Source organism: Myotis myotis, unplaced genomic scaffold, assembly GCF_014108235.1.
Source record: "Myotis myotis isolate mMyoMyo1 unplaced genomic scaffold, mMyoMyo1.p scaffold_m19_p_2, whole genome shotgun sequence".
Taxonomy (NCBI): Eukaryota; Metazoa; Chordata; class Mammalia; order Chiroptera; family Vespertilionidae; genus Myotis; species Myotis myotis.
This window is the reverse complement of record NW_023416324.1, coordinates 110,812,381-110,838,368: the sequence shown is the minus strand read 5'-3', so window position 1 is coordinate 110,838,368 and position 25,988 is coordinate 110,812,381. Positions and strand designations below refer to the sequence as shown.

At 44.1% G+C, this 25,988-nt stretch overlaps 1 protein-coding gene across 10 annotated transcripts in view; it reads right to left on the bottom strand.

Annotated features, from left to right (window-relative positions):
• Nucleotides 1-2,656, bottom strand: part of HPS3 (HPS3 biogenesis of lysosomal organelles complex 2 subunit 1) — a 75,352-nt gene extending 72,696 nt beyond the window's left edge. For all 10 annotated transcript variants that reach the window (XR_004973823.1, XR_004973818.1, XR_004973819.1 and 7 more), the window contains exon 1: nucleotides 2,409-2,656. Coding sequence is in view for 4 of the 10 variants with exons in the window: in XM_036347362.1 (XP_036203255.1) it covers nucleotides 2,409-2,625 (217 nt within the window). In the remaining 6 variants the exon portion in view is untranslated. The remainder of the gene's footprint in view (nucleotides 1-2,408) is intronic.
• Between the last annotated feature and the right edge of the window lie 23,332 nt (nucleotides 2,657-25,988).

The following is a 25,988-nucleotide window of genomic DNA, read 5'->3' as shown; positions in this document are numbered from 1 at the left end:
CACTTCAATTTTCTGGTGGAAAAATAATAGTGGATGCTGCTAAGCTTGGAGGCAGGGGTGGGGTTGGGGACAGGGTAGGAGTGTGGGGATGGATGGGCGTTCAAAGAGGAGAGTGTTGGAGTCCAACCCCAGCAGGTCCAAGGGTTCCCAAAGGTGTGGACGAAGTTGGCAAAGAAGAAATGACACGGACAGTGTTCAGTTGATCAGCAGCCTAGCCAGGTTCTGTAGTTAGGTTCTCCAGCCAGGTTCTGTCTTTATTCTCCTGTTATATCTGTATTTATACCAGTTGATTTTAATCCTATTCATTCTATTCCAAATGTTATCTCCATTCCAAGGTTGCTACTCTATTGTTCTGTTAAGCTACAAGGAAGTAACTGAAGGAGAGTATCCTAAGTAAAGATTATGTAGCTTAAGCATGATTGTTCGTAGTTAAAGTGATTAACTACCTGCCTGGCACTTAGTTAAGGGGTTTTACTGATTTATTCCCTTCCTTAGTCCTGTTAATCCCTAACTCCAGGGAAAAATCCCCACCTGGGGAAACAACCTTTCTCGGAGAGGTGACCTTGGTTAAAACACATAGCGCTGCCGAGACCGGTTTGGCTCAGTGGATAGAGCATCGGCCTTCGGACTGAGGGGTCCCAGGTTCGATTCCGATCAAGGGCATGTACCTGGGTTGCGGGCATATCCCCAGTGGGAGATGTGCAGGAGGCAGCTGATCGATGTTTCTCTCTCATCGATGTTTCTAACTCTCTGTCTCTCTCCCTTCCTCTCTGTAAAAAAATCAATAAAATATATTAAAAAAAAAAACAAAAAACAAAAACATAGCATTAAGTAGGGGAGTAAACATTAAGAACAGTATGCCATATTGGCCAGGTCCCTTGAAACAGATGTGCAGATGTTTCTTCCCTGCAGCAACTGTGTCAAGCAGCAAGGATGGACCAGCTTCCAGCAGGGGAGTTCCACATATATAGATTTTAAAATCATCATACAATGTGAGCTTTCAAAAATCGACAGTGGATATAGGTATAGATATAACAGGGCTTGCCATGAGTTGGCCTAATTGTTGAAGCTGGGAGTACCTGGGGTCTCAGGTTACTATTCTCCCTACTTTTGTCTGTGTTTGAAATGTATGTGTTTGTTTTGTTATTTTTTTAAGTGTCTGGGTTTCTTACAGTGAGTGGAACCCAGTTACCCAACCACAGGCTTTACTGACTAGGGCAGGGGTCCTAAAACTACGGCCCGCGGGCCACATGCAAATACAAATATTGTATTTGTTCCCGTTTTGTTTTTTTACTTCAAAATAAGATATGTGCAGTGTGCATAGGAATTTGTTCATAGTTTTTTTTTTAACTATAGTCTGGCCCTCCAACGGTCTGAGGGACAGTGAACTGGCCCCCTGTTTAAAAAGTTTGAGGACCCCTGGACTAGGGCATCTGACTAGGTTAGTGGTCGGCAAACCGTGGCTCGCGAACCACATGCGGCTCTTTGGCCCCTTGAGTGTGGCTCTTCCACAAAATACCACTTGCGGGCACACACGTACAGTGCGATTGAAACTTTGTGGCCCATGCGCAGAAGTTGGTTTTTGGCCTGGGCGAGTCTATTTTGAAGAAGTGGCGTTAGAAGAAGTGGGGGGCAGGGGTGTCGGTGGGTTGGGCGATGGGAGACACGGCGCAGGCAGGCCGAGGGATACACAGCGCGGGAGAGGTGCACGAGATTCATGCAGGAGTTGAGTGAGCCAGTCAGCAGTCTCATTGTGCAGTGGTTAATGCCAGAAGCGTCCGCAAATCGTGCAAGGGTGACAAAAGTAAAGTTTATTAAGTTAATTTTAGGGAATGTTGTGGAGTGAAAGAAGATGTAGTGTCGAGGATTGAGAAAGGTATGTTGAGTTGGTTTGGACATATAGAGAGGATGAACGAAAGGAGATAGAGGAAACAGGTATACAAGACGAGTGTGGATGGGAGAGGTGGAAGGGGTCGACCTCAGCGAACGTACCTCAATCAGATTGAGGACATTTTTGGCAAAGGCCAGCTTAGGAGTACCCTAATTAAGTTAATAACAATGTACCTACCTATATAGTTTAAGTTTAAAAAATTTGGCTCTCAAAAGATATTTCAATCGTTGTACTATTGATATTTGGCTCTGTTGACTAATGAGTTTGCCGACCACTGGACTAGGGTATAAGATGAGGAGGAGCAGTCAGCATCCCCCGCCCTCTAAAAGCGGGTTCTCACCAGTGGTTGCCAGGACAACAGCACAGCTCAGCTATTTTCAGTCATCAGCCGCCCCACTACCCGAGACCTTCCGGCAAGTTCCCGGAAGCACGAAGACCCTTTCCCTCCCAGGCCTGCATCTGGACGCTCGGTCTGCTGACGGAGGCCCCAACGCGCCAAGGCCCCATCGTTACTCACCGGCCTCGCTGTAGACCAGGCGCAGCACCCGGCCCAACGTGGAGAAGGCGCACCTCGGCTGGCACAGCTCCTGTCCGGCCACGGCGAACGCCTCCACCTTGCTGCCCGCTGCCACGAACAGCGCGTCGGGGCCCCCACCGCAGAACCTTTCGGGCTCCAGCTTGCAGGGCACCACCTGCTGCGACCCGAATGGGTGCAGATTATACAACTGCACCATTCCGGCCACGGCAGCGAACCAGTCGTAGCGCCCGGGGACCCCGCGCCGGCCGCAGAGGCAGGACCACTTCCGTGAGTGAGAGCGATTGCCGCGTCACGTGAGCGCCAGCCGCCCGCCCGCGGCTCCGCTTCTTAAAGTGGCCGCTGCGGGGCGGGGTGGGGCGGAGCTGAGGCTGGAAGGGTGGTCACAGCCGCCCGCCCGCCCACCCACCTCCGCCCCAGCCCGGCTGCGAAGGCTGAGGGCCAGTGTCACTTGTCTTTTCACGTTACCGCTTTGGGCCAGGAGAGATTTTAGGCCCTGGAATACGTTTTCACATTTAGTCATCTGCTCTCATGTACTATTTCCTACTTGATTCAGGGGCATCACTGATGTACCCCACCCCATCCCCAGCCTTGAGCCTCTGGAGTGTAGGGCTGCAATAACTGAAGTGAGGTGCACGCAGCGCAACTCGCTACTAAATATAGGAGGAGCTGCTCAGGAATACTTTAAATTCTAGCATGGTTTAGTTGGAAAGAACGATGCCTAGAACGTGCTTGGCAAAAACAAACAAGTTTGTGGAATGAAAGAACCTGTGGACATCATCTAGTGAACTCCAGGTATTTGACACGTTAGTTTGAGCCGCAGAGAACAGAAAAAAGGAGTAAGGACCAGAAATCCACTGGCTCTCAGTCCTAAAACTATCCGGTAATCTGTATCTATTCCTAGCATCTCAAACGTGGAGTCTTTAGTTGTAATCCTACATACAAGAGGGTAAGGTGGTTATGCAGCTGTAAGTCTCTTCCTTCCCATTGAGAAGTCCTGGTGAGTTAGACTGGTCCTTTTCTTCCTGGTGCAGAGAGGGAGACACCTTACACGGGGAGATTTCCTTTCTAAAGACAGATGTCCCTACAGAAGGGTGACTTCTCTGTTTTCAGAACTTCTGTTGTATCTGCTGTTTCTCAAAATAATCCTTAGGCCAAGAGGCCTAGTTTTGGGTGGCATGCTCTGCTACCTTTTAAGGTGGCAGAGGACACTGTTAAAAAACAAAATTCAACCGAGTGAATTTTAAAGATCTTATTGGCTTTATTCAACGATCCACGAATTGGGCAGCATCCCATCTAGCAAATAGAAAGGATCTCCAACAAGCTGTACAAAATGATAGACTTTTATAGGCAGAAGGGGGTGGGACAGAAAGTTATACAAGCAAAGAGCTGGTTGCTTGTGGCAAGGTCACCTTTCTTTAGAGGATGGCAGGAATCTATCAGGCAGATGATCTCACTAGTGCCCATCAGGTAATTCCAGATTAACTGTTTATGATTTCACTTCTGGAGAAGGCTGTCTTAAGTTAGAAATTAAGTCTCCATTTGGTGATGTGGAGCTTAGCACAAATGACTCCATTTGGGTCTGTTGTCTCTCTTTTTTAAAAATATATTTTATATATTGATTTCAGAGAGGTTCTAGAGCAGTGGTTCTCAACCTTCCTAATACCGCGACCCTTTAATACAGTTCCTCATGTTATGGTGACCCCCAACCATAGAATTATTTTTGTTGCTACTTCATAACTGTAATTTTGCTACTGTTATGAATCGTAATGTAAATATCTGATATGCAGGATGTATTTAGGCGACCCTTGTGAAAGGGACGTTCGTCCCCCAAAGGGGTTGCAACCCACAGGTTGAGAACCGCTGTTCTAGGGAGAAGAAGAGAGAGATAGAAACATCAGTGATGAGAGAGTATGATTGATTGTCTGGGAATCAAGCCTGCAACCCGGTCTTGTGGCCTGACCAGGAATCAGACTGTGACCTCCTGGTTCATAGGTCTACGCTCAACCACTGAACCACACTGGCCGGGCTGTTGTCTCTTTTTTATCAACACAAAGATATACCCAGTCCCTCCTACAAATGACTCCATAGTTCCAAGTGCAGACAGCAAGAACACAATATGTGGGAAACTGTTTATTGCCTTCACTATCTGATAAGCATAGACAGAGCACTCCCCGAAACCCCCCCCCCCCCACAAGGCTGGGTGCCTTTGAAGCCCTAGCAAAGCCCGGAGCTAGGCGCCACCTCTGTTTGTCCAGACAGTGGTAGCTGAAACTACTCCCCCATTTATTATTATGTAAATCCTTGCTGATGGGCTAGTCTGCCTGTTGCAGGGGGTCACCTGCCTAGGGCTATGCTATAGGGGCATCCCAGATCAATAAAAGGTTGGAGCGGCCTGAGCACAGAGGAGAAGTCCTTCGGGACTTGCCGCCTGGTACCCCAATATTGCAAAATTATCTCGTGTCTTTTTCTCTCATTTGCTGTGCGGCTCCTCTTTCAGATACCGAACCCTACTCCACGCCAGCCGTGGAAGGAAACACTCAACAACAATAAGCATGGAAAAATTACTCCTACTTTTGTTATTCAGACAGGGACCTGGCCCTGAGTGGGTCTGCCTTGGGCCAGCTTGTAGTGTGTGAATTCTTGACTTTGTGCAGGAAAGATTTCACAGCACAAGTTTAGGTGCTTTTGAGAGTATGTTTATTAAAGCTGGGAACAGTGAAACAAGGAAGGGCTTAGGACTGAAGAAGCAACAGGGGAGAGACTAGGCAGGACAGAGAGAACTCACTGAGAAATAAAAATCACAGTGACACAAGTGAGCCAAGGTGGGGTTGCTATTGCCTCACTGAAAAATCAATTAAAAAGAGAAATCCCAGGGACCTTGGAGACAGAATCAGGGGGTGAGCCTGGGATGAGCTGCCACTGCCCATTGCTTCCCTGGTTGTAATTCTCTTAGAGTTTCTTAGAGTTTATGAGATGCACACTTGTGGGGGAGGGAGAGGGGAAAGGGAAAGGTGCAGGCGTGCTCCCAGGAGAGAGAACACACTACAACCCCCACCCCCCTTTGTTTTCTTTTACAGATTTAGATGAAGCAGGTGTTGTGGCTACTCTTTCCAATTCATCCAGAAAATCTGTATTTAAGTATTGATTGAGTGATGTTGTTTTTGACACGCAGGGACACAACTGGAAAGAAAGAGCAGAAATTCCTTCAGTCAGTTTCTAGTTCAGCCCCCTCATGAGCACTTTCTTCCAAGAATTTACAAAGCAAGTGCAATTGCCTCTATTTCCTATGTCCTCCAGAGGAATAAAGTACCCCTAAGTAATATTCTTCTTTTCTTCACTCAATCAACCAGGACTCCAGGAGACAACCGGCTCATCAAATCAGTGAGGCAGAGATGTGGACAAGCAGGTTGCTCTGGTCAACCATAGAGGGCTGAAAACTCATAGAAGGCTGCTATAGAAAACAACCAGCCTAGCTGCCCATAATTCATGTTTTAGATACCATACTCATGAATATCCCTTTCCCTTCACCGGTCTGCCATATTGTCCTTTTTTGATTAATTTTCTCATTCAAGGCTGAAAATTACAATTTCTGTAATAAAATAAAATTTCAAAACTAAAAGTACAATTTCATGGTAATTTCACCTGCATAAAAATATGTTTTGGAGAAAGAGGTTAATATTTGCTCAAAGCTTGGAACCCCAATCCCTTCTGGAGATAGCTACCTCTCCCTTACTAGAAGGGTCCCTACCACTGGCTTATCTAAGATTCTTAGGAAATAGTCATGCTAGTCAGTCAATTTCCTGACTTCTTGCTGTGTCCTCACTTGCTGGAAATGTGGGAGAAATGCCTAGTTTCCATTTTTGACAGAAGCTGTGAGCAGGGCTGTCCACTTGCATTCCTGTTACAAATGCAGGGGCAACAGTGTTAGTCTACTAAGGCAGCCATCACAAAATACCACAGACTGGATGGTTTAGACAACAGAAATTTTCTTTTCACAGTTCTGGAAGCAAGAAATTCAAGATCAATAAAGGTGTCCACAGGTCTGATTTCTCCATTGGCTTTCAGATGGCCACTGTCTTAATCCATTTGGGCTGCTACAATACAATACCACAGACTGGGCATATTATAAACCACAGAAATTTATTTCTCACAGTTCTGGGCTGGGAAGTCCCAAAGAAGTTACCAGCAGAGTTGGATGAGGCTCCTTTTTCAGGATTGCAAAATGCTGACTTCTTGAGGGAGAGAAACCAAGATGGCGGCATAGGTTAACGCCGGAGATTGCTGCCTCGAACAACCACTTCAGAAAAACAACTAAAGACGGAACGGACATCATCCAGAACCACAGGAAGGCTGGCTGAGTGGAAATTCTACAACTAGGAGGAAAGAGAATATCATACCCAGACTCAGAGGAGGCGCAGTGCTGAAGTGAAATACTCAGGTGCGGAGTGCGCGTGAGCGGGCTGGCGGCGGAGGGCGCGGTTGTTGTTTTCAATCGGGAGGGAGTTTCAGACCCTGAGCTCCAGATCAGGGCGAGTCTCTAGGGACCCAGACTCAAACGGGAGAAGCGGGACTGTCTGGCTTTGGTCAGAACTCGAAGGCAGCTTTCTCTCCAAGGTTTGCAGCGGTTGCTGGGACTCTGTGAGGCAGAGCCCCTAGGGACAGAACTGAGAGCAGCCATAACTGCTCCCTCCGGCCCGCCCTGTAGATCCCCTGGGACCCGCCCCACCCAAGCCCTGCACAGAGCCATTTGCCAGATAGCCTCAGGCAAAGGCTAGATTAGCACCGCCCTAGAGATCCAGCACAGAAGCTCTCCCACTGCAGATGCAGCGGACTCTCATAGCCAGTTAGCCTGGAGGTCAAATCACCCACGGTATTGCCATCAACAATCAAGGCTTAACTACAACAAGACTGCGCACAAAGACCACTAGGGGGTGTACCAAGAAAGCATAAAAAATGCGGAGACAAAGAAACAGGACAAAACTGTCAATGGAGGATATTGAGTTCAGAACCACACTTTTAAGGTCTCTTAAGAACTGTCTAGAAGCCGCCGATAAATGTAGTGAGATCCTCAAGAAATCTAATGAGACCCTCGATGTTATGATAAAGAACCAACTAGAAATTAAGCATACACGGACTGAAATAACAAATACTATACAGACTCCCAACAGCAGACCAGAGGAGCGCAAGAATCAAGGCAAAGATTTGAAATGCGAAGAAGCAAAAAACACCCAACCAGAAAAGCAAAATGAAAAAAGAATCCGAAAATACGAAGATAGTGTAAGGAGCCTCTGGGACAGCTTCAAGCGTACCAACATCAGAATTATAGGGGTACCAGAAAATGAGAGAGAGCAAGATATTGAAAACCTATTTGAAGAAATAATGACAGAAAACTTCCCCCACCTGGTGAAAGAAATAGACTTACAGGTCCAGGAAGCGCAGAGAACCCCAAACAAAAGGAATCCAAAGAGGACCACACCAAGACACATCATAATTAAAATGCCAAGAGCAAAAGACAAAGAGACAATCTTAAAAGCAGCAAGAGAAAGAAACCCAGTTACCTACAAGGGAATACCCATACGACTGTCAGCTGATTTCTCAACAGAAACTTTGCAGGCCAGAAGGGAATGGCAAGAAATATTCAAAGTGATGAATACCAAGAACCTACAACCAACATTACTTTATCCAGCAAAGCTATCATTCAGAACTGAAGGTCAGATAAAGAGCTTCACAGATAAGGAAAAGCTAAAGGAGTTCATCACCACCAAACCAGTATTATATGAAATGCTGAAAGGTATCCTCTAAGAAGAGGAAGAAGAAGAAAAAGGTAAAGATACAAATTATGAACAACAAACATGCATCTATCAACAAGTGAATCTAAGAATCAAGTGAATAAATAATCTGGTGATCATAATAGAATCAGGGACATAGAAAGGGAATGGACTGACTATTCTTGGGGGGGAAAGGGGTGTGGGAGATGCGGGAAGAGACTGGACAAAAAATCGTGCACCTATGGATGAGGACAGTGGGTGGGGAGTGAGGGCGGAGGGTGGGGCGGGAACTTGGAGGAGGGGAGTTATGGGGGGAAAAAAGAGGAACAAATGTAATAATCTGAACAATAAATATTTTAAAAAATAAATGCTGACGTCTTGCTGTGTCCTCACTTACTGGAAGCAGGTAGGGAGCTCTAGGTGTTTTTTTAAAAAAAATAAAATCACTAATCCCATCATGAGGGCTCCACTCATGTCCTAATCACCTCCCAATGGCCCACCTTCTAACACCATCACATTTGGCATTAGGATTCCAATACCTGGGTGCCATTGTTAATCATAGGAATGCAAGTCAACCAACATTAAAACCACTACACATCTTCTCCACTAATAAAAGGGTAATATGCTAATTAGACAGGACATCTTCTGGACATCCTTCCAGACCAAGTCAAAGTGGTGGGGGCCAAGGCAGAGGCAGTTAGAGGTGATCAGGCCGACAGGGGAGGGTAGTTAGGGGGCAATCAGGCCTGCAGGCCGAGGTGGTTAGGGGCGATCTGGCAGGCAGGTAGGCAGGCAGGTGAGCAGTTAGGAGCCAGCAGTTCTGGATTGCAAGAGGGGTGTCCTGGATTGGAGAGGGTGCAGCCGGGCTGAGGGACTCCCCCTTCCCCCGGCCCCGTGCATGAATTTCATGCACCGGGCCTCTAGTCCTCTATACTAATAAAAGCCTAGGTGGTCCGCATTCCCTCGTGCGCAATATCGTCACAATATGACCGCACACACCGCGGAGGCAGGGCCCGGCAGCCACTCCGCATGGTGAAGCCTGGGGTTCCTGTGGCTCCACACAGTGCAGAGGAGGCTGGTCCCGGCGCCTCTGCCATCTTGTGCGGAGGAGACGGGTCGTAGCAGGGGAGGGCAGTAGGGGGCAATCAGGCTGGCAGGGGAAGGCAGTTGGGGGTGATCGGGTCAACAAGGGAGGGCAGTTGGGGGTGATTGGGCTGGCAGGGGAGGACAGTTGTGAGCTATCAGGCTGGCAGGCAGAAGTAGTTAGGGGCAATCAGGCAGGCAGGAAGGTGAGTGGTTAGGAGCCAGCGGTCCCGGATTGTGAGAGGGATGTCCAACTGCCGGTTTAGGCAGTCGGATACCCCCCAAGGGGTTCAAGATTGGAGAGGGTGCGGGCCAGGCTGAGGGACACCCCCGCCATGCATGAATTTTGTGCACCTGGCCTCTAGTTCTATCTAATAATGGACAAACATGGTAATTGACCGTACCTTCGCTACACCTCCCATTGGCTAATCAGCAAGATATGCAAATTAAGATCTTTGTTGGTGGTTAATTTGCATACATAGGCTCCAAGCGGTGGAGCAAAGCCTGACGGCCCGGAAGCCAGCGGAGCAGCAAGGCCTCACGGACCCAGGGACGGCGGAGCAGCGAGGCCTGGCATTTCCAGAACTCGGCCAGAGCAAAGGCCAGGGCCCCGGTGCCAGACCGGTGCCAGCAACCAGGGGAAAGGAAGGCCTATTGCACGAATCTCTTCATGCAACAGGCCTCTAGTCCTATCTAATAAAAGAAAACCATGGTAATTAACCTTACGTCCACTACACTTCCCATTGGCTAATCATGGCGATATGCAAATTAACTGCCAGCCAAGATGGCGGCTGGCAGCCAGGCAGCTTGAAACTAACATGAGGCTTGCTTGCTCCAGTGACAGAGGACTCCAACATTCCCCGCCTGCCTTGCCGGCCTCTGAGCTTGCAGTTTGAAACATTGTTACAAATATAGATGCTAAACAAAACCCCAGAAACCTGCTTTCAGCAAGCTGGGATCTCAGAGCTAGAGTTGATACAGAGTTTCGATTATAGAACCCAAACAAATCAGATACCTGCTTTCAGCAGCAGAGGCCTCAGAGCTGGAGCCAGAGCTAAAGCTGGCTCAGAATTAAAAAAAGAAAGAAAAAAAGGAGTAATTGGGAGCTTCAGTCACCCACCAGCCTGAAAACAGCCCTCAGCCCCTCACCCATACTGGCCAGGCACCCCAGTAGGGACCCACACCCTGAAGGGTGTGTGACCAGCTGCAAACAGCCATCACCCCCTCTTCCAGGCTGGCCAGGCACCCAAGCGGGACCCCCACCCTGATCCAGGACACCCTTCAGGGCAAACCAGTAGACCCCCACCCGTGCACCAGGCCTCTATTCTATATAGTAAAAGGGTAATATTCCTCCCAGCACCAGGATCAGCGGAGCCGTGAGGCCTCCCAGCACCAGGATCAGTGGAGCCGAGAGGCCTCCCAGCACTGGGATCAGCATGACAGGGGGCAGCGCCCAAACCCCCTGATCGCCCTGCGACTCTGTGTGTCACAGGGGGCGGGGCCAGAACCTCTCTATCCACCCTGCTCTGTTCGTGACAGGGGAAGGCGCCCCAACCCCCTGATCAGCCCTACTCTGTGGGTGATAGAGGGCGGCGCCCCAGCCTCCCCCTGATCGGCCCTGCTCTGTACCTGATAGGGGGGAGCTCCCCAACCCCCTGATCGCCCTGCGGCTCTGTGTGTGACAGGGTGCAGCGCCCCCATCCCCCCCCACCCCCCCCCCACGGGCCCTGCTCTGTGTGTGATGGGGTAGAGCCATAACCTCCCCATTGGCCCTGCCCTGAGTGTGACAGTGGCGGTGCCCCAACCCCCTGATCGGCCCTGCTCTGTGGGTGATAGAGGGTGGCGCCCCAACCCCCTAATTGACCGTTCTCTGTGCGTGACAGGGGGGAGCTCCCCACCCCCCTGATCGACCCTGCTCTGTGCGTGACAGGGGGGAGCTCCCCAACCCCCTAATTGACCGTTCTCTGTGTGTGACAGGGGGGAACTCCCCACCCCCCTGATCAGCCCTGCTCTGTGCGTGACAGGGGGCAGCACCCCAGCCCCTGATTGGCCCTGCTCTGTGCGTGATGGGGTGGCGCTGCAACCTCCCCATCGACCCTGCCTTGAGTGTGACAGGGGGCGGTGCCTCAACCCCCCAATCGGCCCTACCCTGAGCATGACTGAGGATGGCATCGCAACCTCCCAATCCGCCCTGCTTTGTGCATGACAGGGGGCGGCGCCCCAACTCCCCAATCGGCCCTGCTCTGAGCCCGACCAGGGGCTGCACCTAGGGATTGGGCCTGCCCTCTGCCACCTGGGAGCAGGCCTAAGCCAGAAGATCGTTATCTCCCGAGGGGTCCCAGACTGCGAGAGGGCACAGGCCGGGCTGAGCGACCCCCCTCCCCGCCGAGTGCACAAATTTTTGTGCACCAGGCCTCTAGTATATACTAAAGGGGAAATATGCAAATTGACCCTAATGACAGTCGCTATGACATGCACTGACCACCAGGGTGCAGACACTCAATGCAGGAGCTGCCCCCTCGTGGTCAGTGCACTTCCACAGGAGGAGCGCTGCTCAACCAGAAGCCGGCTCATGGCTGGCCAGCGAAGCGGCAGTGGCAGCGAGATCCGTGATTCATAGTAGTGCTAAGGATGTCCCTATAGGGAGCAGGTCTAAGCCGTTAGTCAGACATCCCCCAAGGGCCCCTGGGCTGCCAGAGGGATGTGTGACTGCCAGCTTAGGCCCGATCCTCTGGGAAGCGGGCCTAAGCTGCCAAGTGGAAATCCCCTAAGGGGTTCCAGACTGGGAGAGGCACAGGCCGGGCTGAGGGACCTCCCGAGTGCATGAATTTTCCTGTACCAGGCCTCTAGTTTATTATAATGACTAAAATGAAAAATACTGACCAGAACAAGTGCTGGTGAGGATATGGAGCAACTAGCATAGATGTCAAATGGTACAGAAACTTTGAAACAGTTTGGCAGTTTCTTAGATAATTGATCATATACCTGCCGTATAATACAGTAATTCCACTTCTAAATGTTTACGTATGAGAATTGAAAGTGTATATCCTTTAAAAGACTGTACCCACATTTTCATAGCAGCTTTATGTATAATAGTTAAAAATTGGAAACAACTCAAATATCCATCAACAGATGAATGGATAAAGAAATTTTGCTTTATCATACAATGAAATACTACTCAGCAATCAAAAGGACTGGACTATTGATACATGCAGCAACATGGATAGAACTCAAAATACTTACGCTGAGTGAAAGAAGCCAGACAAAATGTATACTAATGCAATGATTTTATTTATATAAAATTCTGGAAAATACAAAGCAACCTATACAGACAGCACTGGTTGCCTAGCTTCTAGTTAGGGGCAGCAGTGTGAGGGAGAGGTTACAAAGCAGCATAAGTAAACTTTTGGGAGTGACGGACATGTTTATTATCTTAATTTTGATAATGGCTTAATGGGTATATATATATATAACATATTGTATACTTTAAATATGTGGAATTATTTGTTGTTAATCCTCACCTGAAAATATTTTTTCCATTGATTTTTAGAGAGAGTGTAAGGAAGAGGGAGAGACAGAGAGAAAAGAATGTCAATGTGAAAGAGAAACATCCATTGGTTGCCTTCTGCACTCGCCCCAACCTGAGGCATGGCACCTGCAACTGAGGTACCTGCCCTTGACCAGAATCAAATCACGATGACCCTCTAGCCCGAGGACTGAAGTTCTAACCACTTAGCAACCCCAGCCAGGGCTATGAGGAATTATTTAAGACCACAAGACATAGTATAATGCAGCAGTTCTCAACCTGTGGGTCGCGACCCCTTTGGCGGTCGAATGACCCTTTCACAGGGGTCGCCTAAGACCATCCTGCATATCAGATATTTACATTACGATTCATAACAGTAGCAACATTACAGTTATGAAGTAGCAATGAAAATAATTTTATGGTTGGGTCACAACATGAGGAACTGTATTTAAAGGGCCAGAAGGTTGAGAACCACTGGTATAATGGCTAAGACACCTACCATATTGCTACTTAGAACCAAAGTAAAGCTCATTGTATAAATATCAGTGGCCTAGCATTACTTCATAAATATTTGTTAAAAATAAGAGAGGAAGAAAGAGCTAGTGTCACTTTCCAAGGGCTTCCCATGATAATTCAGATTTCTTAGCTTGGCCAGCAAGGTGCTACATTTTTTAGCCAATCTCATTATCTTGCTCCAAAATCATTTCCTATCAGCTCTTTCATTGTACCCTATGCACAGAAACCCTCTTGCTGCTCATTCTCTCCTTATAACCTTAGCACATGCTGTTCCCTATGCCTAGAACTTGTTCCCACATCTTCCCACGACTAACTGCCCCCACTTCATTTTAGGTCCTTTCTAATATTACTTCCATGTAACATACCCTCACCTCAGACTCCCAGTACTCACCTACCTACTTTTTATATTTCTTATTTAGTTTTTATCATCTGACATCACATTATATATTTGTTTCCTGTTTGTCTTTCTCCTCTACTAGATAAGAAGCAAATTGAGATCAGGGATTTTGTCTTCTTTACAATTATATCTCCAGTACCTAACATTGCCTAATAGTAAGTGCTTGATAAATACTTGTTGAATGAATGAACCTGGACACAATTGAGTGGAATCCTTATAGTCATAGTTATTTAATCTCTCACAGCCTCAAATTCCTCATTTCCTACCTGAGTGTTGTCAAGAGGATTAAATGAGATAATGTATTTAAAGCATTTAGCACGGTGTTTGGCACATGACAGGTGGCTCATGCATTCTCTTTCTTTTATATTCTGATATATTAACTGTTATTTCTGCCATTTTTCTGTGACCCATGACCCTTCCCCCCAATTTAGGCAGCAGGAGCTAGGGAATTATATATAGATCACAAGCCTGAGACCAAACCATATCAGCTGAACAAGTTACTTTACCTCATCAAGCCTGTTTTTTGCCTGCACTACTGTTATTATGAGCCTCATGTGAAATAATACACATAAAGTTTTTAGTGAAGGCCCTGCCACATAGTGATAAAAATAAATGTTACATCCCTGTATCTCCCCAGAGCACACAGTGTTATGTGAGGCTAAAAACCTGAGTAATTTAACAATGAACAATGGCCAGAAATGTAGGCCTTGGAGATGAGAACAGAGAATGAAGGAGGTATGGACACTAATGGAGGGAACATAGACCAAATGGGCGGAGAAAGGGGTAAATTTCACTGTGTTTGGATTAGGAAGTAGAATAGCATAGTGTTTAAGAGTTTGTGTTCTTGGAGATGGATTACCTGGATTTGAACCTTGGCTCTGCAATTTACTAGTTGTGTTGTGTTATGATGGGCACATTATTTAACCATTCTGTGTGTCAGTTTTCTCATTATGCAATGGAAATAATGATAGCATCTAACCTCTTATTTTGAAGGTTAAATGAGCTAAAACCTATTGGGTAAGACATAACTGGCACATTATAAGAGCTTAGTAAGTAAAAGCTGCTATTATCATTTTTCAATTTAATTCCCTGGTTACTCACTCTAGTGAGGCTCTTGTTCCTGGGGACACTAAATGGCACATAGGGGCCATTATTGTCTCAAGTTAGAGCTGCATCAAGCATGTTCCTAGAAATGCTTTCCCCAGGACTCCTACTTTTCTCCTCTGAAGTTGACACATGTAAAGTTTAGATCAGGTCCTTTGTTAAAACTGAGAAGCAGGCCCTGGCCGGTATGCTCAGTGGCTAGAGCAGTGATAACGAACCTTTTGAGCTTGGCATGTCAGCATTTTGAAAACCCCTAACTTAACTCTGGTGCCGTGTCACATATAGAAATTTTTTGATATTTGCAACCATAGTAAAACAAAGACTTATATTTTTGATATTTATTTTATATATTTAAATACCATTTAACAAAGAAAAATCAACCAAAAAAATGAGTTCGCGTGTCACCTCTGACACACGTGTCATAGGTTCGCCATCACTGGGCTAGAGTATCAACCCATACCGAAGGTTAGTGGGTTTGATTCCCAGTCAAGAGCACATACCTGGTTTCAGGTTCAATCCCAGGCCCTGGTTGGGGCGCATACAGGAGGCAACCAACTGATGGGTCTCTCTCACATTGATATCTCTCTCTCTCCCTCTCTCTCCCCCCTCCCTTCCACTCTCTCTAAAAATCAATGGAAAAATATCTTTGGGTGAGGATTAACAAAAAATACCAAGCAAACAAAAAGGAAAAACTGAGAGGCAGGCTTCAGCCTGCAGATCCCAAATTTTGCTGCACATTAAAATCACTGGGGAGTGGTTAAAAGTGCTGATGCCCACATTGTACGCCTTATCAGTGAAATCAGAATGTCTGGAAACAGGTGCCAGGGATCAGCATCTTTTAAAGGTTCTAATATGCAACAAATTTGGGGAACCACTGGCTTAACAGATTTATTTTTCCTTCTGTGTTGAGGGTGCTATATAATTTGAAGCCTTTACCTGGGAGGACATTGTTTCATTTTTCAAAGTAATGTGTATAAAACTATGAAAGTAGCAGGGCAGTCCTAAACTGACTAAAATGCTGTTGAGATAGTCAGTAGTGATCTCTGGTGGTGTGATGAGAACCTAAAATGATCTGGCATTCTTGCAGGAATGCTCTTAACACAAGGAAAAAGCATCAACGATCACTCTCCACCTCTTACCCCCTCTACTATATACATATATTATCTAGAAAGGGAAAATGAAGCCTAGACAGGAAGTTGACCAAGATCACAAAAGAATCATTAATAGCTGTGGAACTGAAACTTGACTGGTTCTCCAACTTCCCCTTCCTCTCTAGGACATCCTCCCCCAGAGTGGCTTCATCTTCTCAACTTCCCAGTATGAGCACCACAAATGTGAATCAACAGCTTCCAAATTGCATTTCTAGCTCCTAACCATGACCTGGATTCCTGCAACTGCCAAACACAGTCATATAACTGACCTAAGCCAGAAGTATCTGGAGAGAAATGATCTCTCTCTTCTGAGCCCTGCAGTTTTTATTTCTCCTGTGGGATAGAAGGCAAAAGTTGAACTGCTGGCTAAGGAAGTCTGAGCAACTGAGCCTCCGGTTAAGGTTAACTGTCTCCATTGTACAAATGAAGAGAATAAGGTCTAATGAAAGGTACTGTCTAGCCCAGTGATGGCGAACCTTTTGAGCTCGGCGTGTCAAAATTTTGAAAAACCCTACACAAATCCAAGAAGCTCACAGAGTCCCAAACAAAATGAACCCGAAAAGACCGACACCAAGGCACATAATAATTAAATTGGCAAACACCAACGACAAAGCAAGAATCTTAAAAGCAGCCAGAGAGAGACAGAAAGTTACCTACAAAGGATCCCCCATCAGACTAGCGACCGATTTCTCAACAGAAACACATCAGACAAGAAGGGAATGGAATGAAATATACAAAGTCATGCAAAGGAAGGGTCTGAATCCAAGAATACTATACCCAGCGAGGTTATCAATCAAAATTGAGGGTCAAATCAGGAGCTTCACAGACAAAAACGGTCTACAGGAGTTTATTACAACCAAACCAGCAATGCAAGAAATGCTAAAGGGTCTGCTGTAAATAGAAAAAACAGGAAACAAAGAAGGAACGCAGCGGTAAAGAACAAAAATGGCGACTAACAAGTTTCTATCAATAATAACTTTAAATGTAAATGGATTAAATTCCCCAGTCAAAAGGCATAGGGTAAATGAGTGGATAAGAAAACATGACCCATATATCTGCTGTCTACAAGAAACCCATCTCAGAAAAAAAGACGCACACAGACTGATGGTGAAGGGATGGAAAAAGGTTTTTCAGGCCAATGGAAGTGAAAAAAAAGCCAGGGTAGCAATACTTATATCTGACAAATTAGATCTCAAAGTGAAGGACATAAAAAGAGATCAAGAAGGCCACTTCATAATACTAAAGGGAGCAGTCCAACAAGAAGAAATAACTCTGGTAAATATATATGCACCCAATATAGGAGCACCCAAATACGTAAGAAATCTTCTGGAGAAGATCAAGGGAGAGATTGACAGCAATACAATCATAGTAGGGGATCTTAACACCCCATTATCTCCACTGGACAAATCCTCTAAACAGAAACTCAGCAAAGAAACATCAATCCTAAATGACTCACTAGATCAGATGGAATTAATTGACATCTTCAGAACATTTCACCCCAAAGCCACAGAATATACATTCTCCTCAAGTGCACATTTGTCATCTTCAAAGATAGACCATATATTGGGTCACAGACAAAGTCTCTTCAAATTCAAGAAAATTGAAATCATATCAAGTATCTTCTCAGACCACAAAGGCATAAAACTGGAAATCAACTACAACAAAAACAATCCAAAAAAATCAAACACATGGAGACTAAATAGCATGCTATTAAACAACGACTGGGTCACCAGTGAGATCAAAGAAGAAATAAAAAACATCATGGCAACAAATGACAATGAAAACACAACAATCCAAAACCTATGGGACACAGCAAAAGCAGTCTTGAGAGGGAAGTTCATAGCTCTACAAGCCTACTGCAAGAAACAAGAAACAATGAGAATAAATTACCTAACTCTACAACTCGAAGAATTAGAAAGAGAGCAACAAAAAAAGCCCACTGTAAGCAGAAGGAAGGAAATAACAAAGATCAGAGCGGAGATAAACGACATAGAGACCAAAAAAACAATACAAAAGATCAACAAAACCAAGAGCTGGTTCTTTGAAAGGATAAACAAGATTGATACACCTTTAGCCAGGCTCACCAAGAAACAAAGAGAGAGGACCCAAATAAACAAAATCAGAAATGAAAGAGGAGAAATAACAACAGACCCCATAGAAATACAAAGGATTGTTAGAAAATACTATGAACAGCTCTACTCCAACACACTAGACAACCTGGAGGAAATGGACATATTCCTAGATAAATACAACCTTCCAAAACTTAACCAGGAAGAATCTAAAAATCTCAATAGGCCAATAACTATGGAGGAAATCGAAGCAGTCATCAAAAAGCTTCCAGCAAACAAAAGCCCAGGGCCAGATGGCTTCACAGGGGAGTTTTACCAAACATTCAAGGAAGAACTAAAACCTATCCTCCTCAGACTATGTCAAAAGATCCAAGAGGAATGAGCACTTCCCAGCTCATTCTATGAAGCCATCATCACCCTAATCCCAAAACCAGATAAAGACAATACAATGAAAGAGAATTATAGGCCAATATCCCTCATGAACATAGATGCCAAAATCCTCAACAAAATCCTAGCAAATCGGATCCAGCAGTACATCAAAAAGATCATACACCATGACCAAGTAGGATTTATCCCAGGGATGCAAGGATGGTACAATATCCGCAAATCAATAAATGTGATACATCACATAAACAAATTGAGAGAGAAAAACCACATAGTCATATCAATTGATGCGGAAAAAGCATTTGACAAAATCCAACACCCTTTCTTGATAAAAACTCTCAGCAAGATAGGAATTGAGGGATCATACCTCAACATAATAAAAGCCATATATGACAAACCCACAGCCAACATCATAATCAATGGGCAAAAACTAAAACCATTCCCCCTAAAAACAGGAACAAGACAGGGATGCCCCCTCTCACCACTCCTGTTCAACATAGTACTGGAAGTACTAGCCATTGCGATCAGACACGAAGAAGAAATAAAAGGCATCCAGATTGGAAAAGAAGAAGCAAAACTGTCCTTATTTGCAGATGACATGATACTGTACATACAGAACCCTAAAGACTCCATCAAAAAATTATTAGACTTAATAAATGAATTCGGCAATGTAGCAGGATACAAAATTAATGCTAAGAAATCCATGGCATTTCTTTACACCAATAGTGAACTTACAGAAAGTGAAACTACAGAAGCAATCCCATTTACCATTGCACCAAAAAAATTAAAATACCTAGGAATAAACTTAACTAAGGAGGTAAAAGACTTATATGCTGAAAACTACAGGACACTGAAAAAAGAGATAGAGGAAGACATAAACAGATTGAAGAATATACCGTGTTCATGGATTGGTAGAATCAACATCATCAAAATGTCCATACTACCCAAAGCAATTTATAGATTCAATGCAATCCCCATTAAATTACCAACAGCATATTTCACAGATCTAGAACGAACGTTCCAAAAATTCATCTGGAATAAAAAAAGACCCCGAATAGCTGCAGCAATCCTGAGAAAGAACAAAGTAGGTGGGATCTCAATACCAGATATCAAACTGTATTACAAAGCCACTGTTCTTAAAACAGCTTGGTACTGGCACAAGAACAGACATATAGATCAATGGAATAGAATAGAGACCCCAGAAATCAACCCAAACCACTATGCCCAATTAATATTCGACAAAGGAGGCAAGAGCATACAATGGAGTCAAGACAGTCTTTTCAATAAATGTTGTTGCGAAAATTGGACAGATACATGCAAAAGGATGAAACTAGATCACCAACTCACACCATACACAAAAATAAACTCAAAATGGATAAAAGACTTAAACGTAAGACGGGAAACCATAAAAATACTAGAGGAATCCACAGGCAGCGAAATCGCAAACATATGCCGAAGAAATTTCTTCTCTGATAATGCTCCTAGGGCAATGGAAACTAAAGAGAAAATAAACAAATGGGACTACATCAAAATAAAAAGCTTTTGCACAGCAAAGGAAACCATCAACAAAACAACAAGAAGACCCACTACATGGGAGAACATATTTGCCAATGATACCACCGATAAGGGTTTAATTTCCAACATTTACAGGGATCTCATGAAACTTAACAAAAGGAAGATAAACAATCCAATAAAAAAATGGGCAACGGACCTAGATAGACACTTTTCGAAAGAGGACATACAGAAGTCCGAAAGACATATGAAAACCTGCTCAAAGTCACTAATTATACAAGAGATGCAAATCAAAACGACAATGCGTTATCATCTCACACCTGTCAGAATGGCTATCATCAACAAATCAACAAACAACAAGTGTTGGAGAGGATGTGGAGAAAAAGGAACCCTTCTGCACTGCTGGTGGGAATGCAGACTGGTGCAACCACTGTGGAGAACAGTATGGAGCTACCTCAGAAGACTAAAAATGGAACTCCCATTTGACCCAGTGATCCCACTACTAGGAATATATCCCAAGAAACCAGAAACGCCAATCAGAAAGGATATATGCACCCCTATGTTCATAGCAGCACAATTCACCATAGCTAAGATTTGGAAACAGCCTAAGTGCCCATCAGCAGATGAGTGGATTAGAAAACTGTGGTACATATACACAATGGAATACTATGCTGCGGTAAAAAAAAGGAACTCTTGCCTTTTGCAACAGCATGGATGGAACTGGAGAGCATTATGCTAAGTGAAATAAGCCAGTCAGAGAAAGATAAATACCACATGATCTCACTCATTTGTGGATTATAGAGAACAACATAGACTGATGAAAAGGGACAGACCCAAAGACTGAGAAACAGCAATCAGACTATCAATCCCCAGAGGGAAAGTAGGGGAGGGCGGGGGTAAGGGGAAGAAATCAACCGAAGGACTTGTATACATGTATATAAGCCATACCAATGGACATGGACAACAGGGGGATGGGAGCATGAGTTTGTGTGTGGGGGGGAGGTTGGGGGTTAATGGGGGGGATGAGGACACATTTGTAATACCTTAACTAATAATAAAAAATAAATAAATAAAATAGCCGAAACCGGTTTGGCTCAGTGGATGGAGCGTCGGCCTGCGGACTGAAGGGTCCCGGGTTCGATTCCGGTCAAAGGCATGTACCTGGGTTTCGGGCACATCCCCAGTGGGGGGTGTGCAGGGGGCAGCTGATCGATGTTTCTCTCTCATCGATGTTTCTAGCTCTCTGTCTCTCTCCCTTCCTCTCTATAAAAAATCAATAAAATATATTAAAAAAATTTTTAAAAAAAATTTTGAAAAACCCTAACTTAACTCTGGTGCCGTGTCACATATAGAAATATTCATAATTTTTTTTTATATTTGCAACCATAGTAAAAAAAAAAACTTATATTTTTGATATTTATTTTATATATTTAAATGCCATTTTACAAAGAAAAATCAACCAAAAATATATATAAAATGAACAAAAACAGAAAAACAATGTACATTTAGGAAAAAATAATAATAAAAACAATGATAATCAAATGGGACGAAAACTAGAAATTAGTGACTTTTTTGGTGCTGAAGTTTGTCTGCTAATTCTTCGATTGCAGATTCATACTTGGTGCAGTTCAAGGCCAAGCAAGCGCCACTAACTTCATCTGTTAGCCGGTTTCTTTTGTTCATTTTAATATTATTTAATGCTGAGAACAAAGTCTCACAAAAATATGTTAATGAAAAAATTGTTAGCAAAGCCATCGCTAGATTTTTTATGTCGCTAAAAGTGTCAGGTACTCTGTTCCAAGCACTCAAAATTTCTTATTCGTAGTTGCACTCTTCTTCATTATTCAGACGATTTCGTTCCAGATTTTCAAGTTTCGACAAACACATGAGTCCAAACGCTACCTTGTAAATCTGCAAGTTGCATCTCTAAATCGTCAATTTGCATCCATTGGAAATCCTTTAATTCCAAAGTACTGTAAGCAACTACATCCGGATACTTAATTATTTTAATGGTCTGTTGTTCTAGGCTTCTAAATTGGTCGAATCTTTCGCTGAACTGTTCAAATAACAAGTTTACTATATTCTGGTACATAAGTATGGACTCGATTACACTCGTTGTAGTGGCCTTCTCGAAATACTTTTTTATCTGAGGAAAATACTTATAAGTTTTAGTTTCAATATCTCGCTTGAAAATTTTAAGTTTACTTTCAAAAGATTTGATGTATCCAAACATAACATCAATACTTTTGCCAAAACCTTGTAATTTTAAGTTCAGTTCATTCATATGAACAGAGAGATCTGTAAAAAACATCAAATTGCTGACCCACTTATGATCATTGATCTGAGGAAAGTTTGCCAGATCCTTATTCTCAATAAATACCATAATTTCTTCAAAGCACTCCACAAATCGCTCAAGTACTTTACCTAGACTCAGCCATCTCACATTATTGAACATCAGTAGTCCACTGTAGGTTGAATCAACTTCCTGTAAAAGTGCAGAAAATTCTCGCTTGTGAAGGGGTCGAGAAGCTATAAAATTCACAATTTTTGTTACAACTGACATTAAATCATTCAATTCTGAGAATCCCAATTTGGCACACAACACCTCCTGATGGATAATGCAATGAAAAGGTACAAGTGGATGTGTAATAGCTTCCATAAACAATTTCAGGAATCCCACATTTTTTCCCACCATATTTGTTGCCCCATCTGTCGTGACTGACACAATTTTAGAAATATCAATGTTTAGGTCACTGAATGTTTTTATAACAACCTTACATATTTCGTTTCCTGATGTACTTATTGGCACTGAGTCTAACTTTATCAACTCTTCTCTCATTGTGAGACCATCAGAATATCTAGCAATAATGGCCAACCGAGCATTTGATGTGACATCAGTAGTTTCATCAAGAGAAATTGGAAAATATTTACAACTATTTAAGTCTTTTTTTAATTGATGTTGTATGTTTTTGTTAAGATCTATTATTCTGTCTTTGATAGTTTCTACTGAGTGGTAACTCAGAAATACTTTTAATAATATCATCTTTATGTTTCATATCATGAAATAGAGCTGGTGCACATCTTAAAATGTTTCCTTAATAAATTCTCCGTCACTGAGGGCTTTTCCATGCTGAGCTATGGAGTGAGCAATAAAGTAACTTGCTGATGTTAAATTTGTAGAGCATCTTACAAATTTAATGATGGAATTTGATTGACTTTTATAGAGGTTGTAGCTGCCTAGAAATGTATTCCTTCCTTTCATCGATACTTTTTTTCAAGAGCTAACAATGATTAGTTTCAAAATGTCTCTACATTCCACGTTCTGTTACTACCGTTTCATTACACAGTATGCACAATGATCTGTTGTTTCTGTTGACAATCCTGTACATCTCGGTCCATATGTCTTGAAAGGGTCGGCTACTGCTACTTCCACTTCCTTTGTCATTCAATCTTGCTTTTTTATATTTTTGATTCTCCATCACAAGGCTGCAAAAATAAATAAATATAAATCACGGCGTTTTTTATAAATGGTTGATAGGTTTCTTACCTATTAACTTTTTGCAGTGTTGTTGCACTGACTCCTGGTGCAAAAACAATTCAAAGATAGTATGTATAACCAACAAATATATGGTGCTGTAATCAATTATCCGACACGCAGAATGTCTCATAGAGCACTGTTGCACTGTATATCTTTTTCTTCTAACCCTCCCACTCCTGTCTCCTAACGAACATGGGGATCAAGTGCGTCCATTTGCCAAATGCACCCGAATGCTGGGGAAGCTTACCGAGGCACATGTTGACAATAATGAGGCCATTTCCAGAATTGGGCATTTTGTCACTCGAGTAAAAATAAAATGTCATGAGTAAAGATTAATCTCTTTATAGTGCAATTCTTAACCTTTTTATATTAATGTCAATATTGGAACAATGTATCTTGGATGTTTTCACTATGTGACATCAGTAGTTTCATCATTGGTTTGCTATGCAACACCAATGTACATGTTTACATCTGGTTTTAGAATTGCATTATTGATCATGAGTAATGTGAGTAATAATATTACTCAAGTGATGCCCAACTCTGGCTGTTGGGAGAGACAAATATTTGAATTATGCAGTTTTTTGTCTCTGTCGATGCGTGTCACCCAAAATGAGTTCGCGTGTCACCTCTGACACGCGTGTCATAGGTTCGCCATCACTGGTCTAGCCCATCCATCTTGACACATTCTTCTCTGTCCTGAATCCAAGGGGGCTTTATATCAAGTAGGGAAATGAGGCCTGAGTACAGAACTAACTCTCCAGGCAGGCTTCTGAAAGTCCTGGGCTAACCTGTAGCACCAGCACTAATGGAACACTAGGGGTGTGACATTCTCAATAGGAGGTAACGGCAGATGATGCCCGAGTATAAGAAAAAAGTATGGGGTTGTACGGTCTGAAAGAAGACGCTAGGGATATGAGAGTTGGAGAGTAGAGGCTGAAGATTTAGGAACTAAAGCATGGAATGGGGGTGAGGTGGATCCTTGCACATAATCTAGTGGAGCTGAGTCACTGCTGCAGAAGTGGAGTGGATTCTGAGGACTGCAGTGTCAGGAGCAAGGGAGATCTGGGGCCCCATTTGGGTAGCTTCCCTGTAAACATACTGAGAATAGCCAGTGGCTCCACTGCCCTTCCCTCGCCGAACATAGCAGATCTCTCATGTCCACCACAGGTGTGACTCCTAGGATACTGGGGTCCCTGGGGACCAAGAGGCCTTCCTGGCTAGTGTGAGTTGAAGACCTGGGCTGAAGACACCCTGTCCCTTCCACTTCCTCCATAATCTCCATTTCCTGGAACTTCTAATTGATGCTGTTATAATAACCTTGTTATTAGATAACAGAAAAGGAATAAAGGGAAGACTAGATAATATAGGCATGCCATTTATACAGATTTGCAAGGAAGCTGAAGATATTCTCCAAGTCTGTTCCCCACCGATTATTGGGTGAAGACACTGGACAATAGATGCATGCCCAGGAAGGTCTGGGTGATGTGGGAAGGTGCTTACCTGTCAGTCACACCTGGGAACAAGTCAGTGGCCAGAACAGGTGTGGCCACTGCAAGTGAAGGAAGATTTTATATTTAAGCTCCTGAACAAAGGAAGCCCTTTCTCTCTCTTGCTCTCTTTCTCACTCCTGGGCTTCCTGTTGCAGGGGGCAAGCTCCCCTGCACCCATGAGCTGGCCATGTGGACTCCATACAATGGACTAATGGATTTTAACTAGACTGATACTCTGCTGGACCCAGTTCCATCATGGAACAGAAACTCTGGACACTGGGCCTACTTTTTACTCTGCTGGACCCCCAGCTATACCTTTTTTAGGACTGGGTTAGGGGCATGGGACTTTACAACCCAAGAAATATAATTCCACACCAAAAAAAACCCATTCATCCCAGCCCTAACTGGTTTGGCTCAGTGGATAGAGCATCAGCCTGCAGACTGAAGGGTCCCAGGTTCGATTCCAGTCAAGGGCATGTACCTTTGTTGTGGGCACATCCCCGGTAGAGGGTGTGCAGGAGGCAGCTGATGTTTCTCTCTCATCAATGTTTCTAACTCTGTATCCCTCTCCCTTCCTCTCTGTAAAAAAATCAATAAAATATATTTAAAACAAAACAAAAAAACCCATTCATCCTGTGGGGCCTCCACAAGTGCTTATTCCAGCGGTACCCCAACAACCCCACTCCCACTATTGTCAGGGAAATTAGATTTCTGCAGCCAGAAGGTGGGTGGGTGGGACTACTGCTCTTCCCTCTGCCTCTTTTTTTTTTTTAATCCTTTATTGTTGAAATTATTACAAATGTCTCCCCTTTTCCCCCCCATTCACCCCTTCTACCCTGCTCCTGCCCTTTAATGGAGGCTCTATCTGACTTTCCTACAGGAGAGGATTTATTTCTTCCAGAGCTCACAACCTGGAAAGGGTTAACAACCAAACTGACAAAACATGGGTAGAAGGGCATGTGTTTTAATTGCTGCATTCACAGAAGCATGTGGATGATAAAGGTTTTCCTAGAGTGACTGA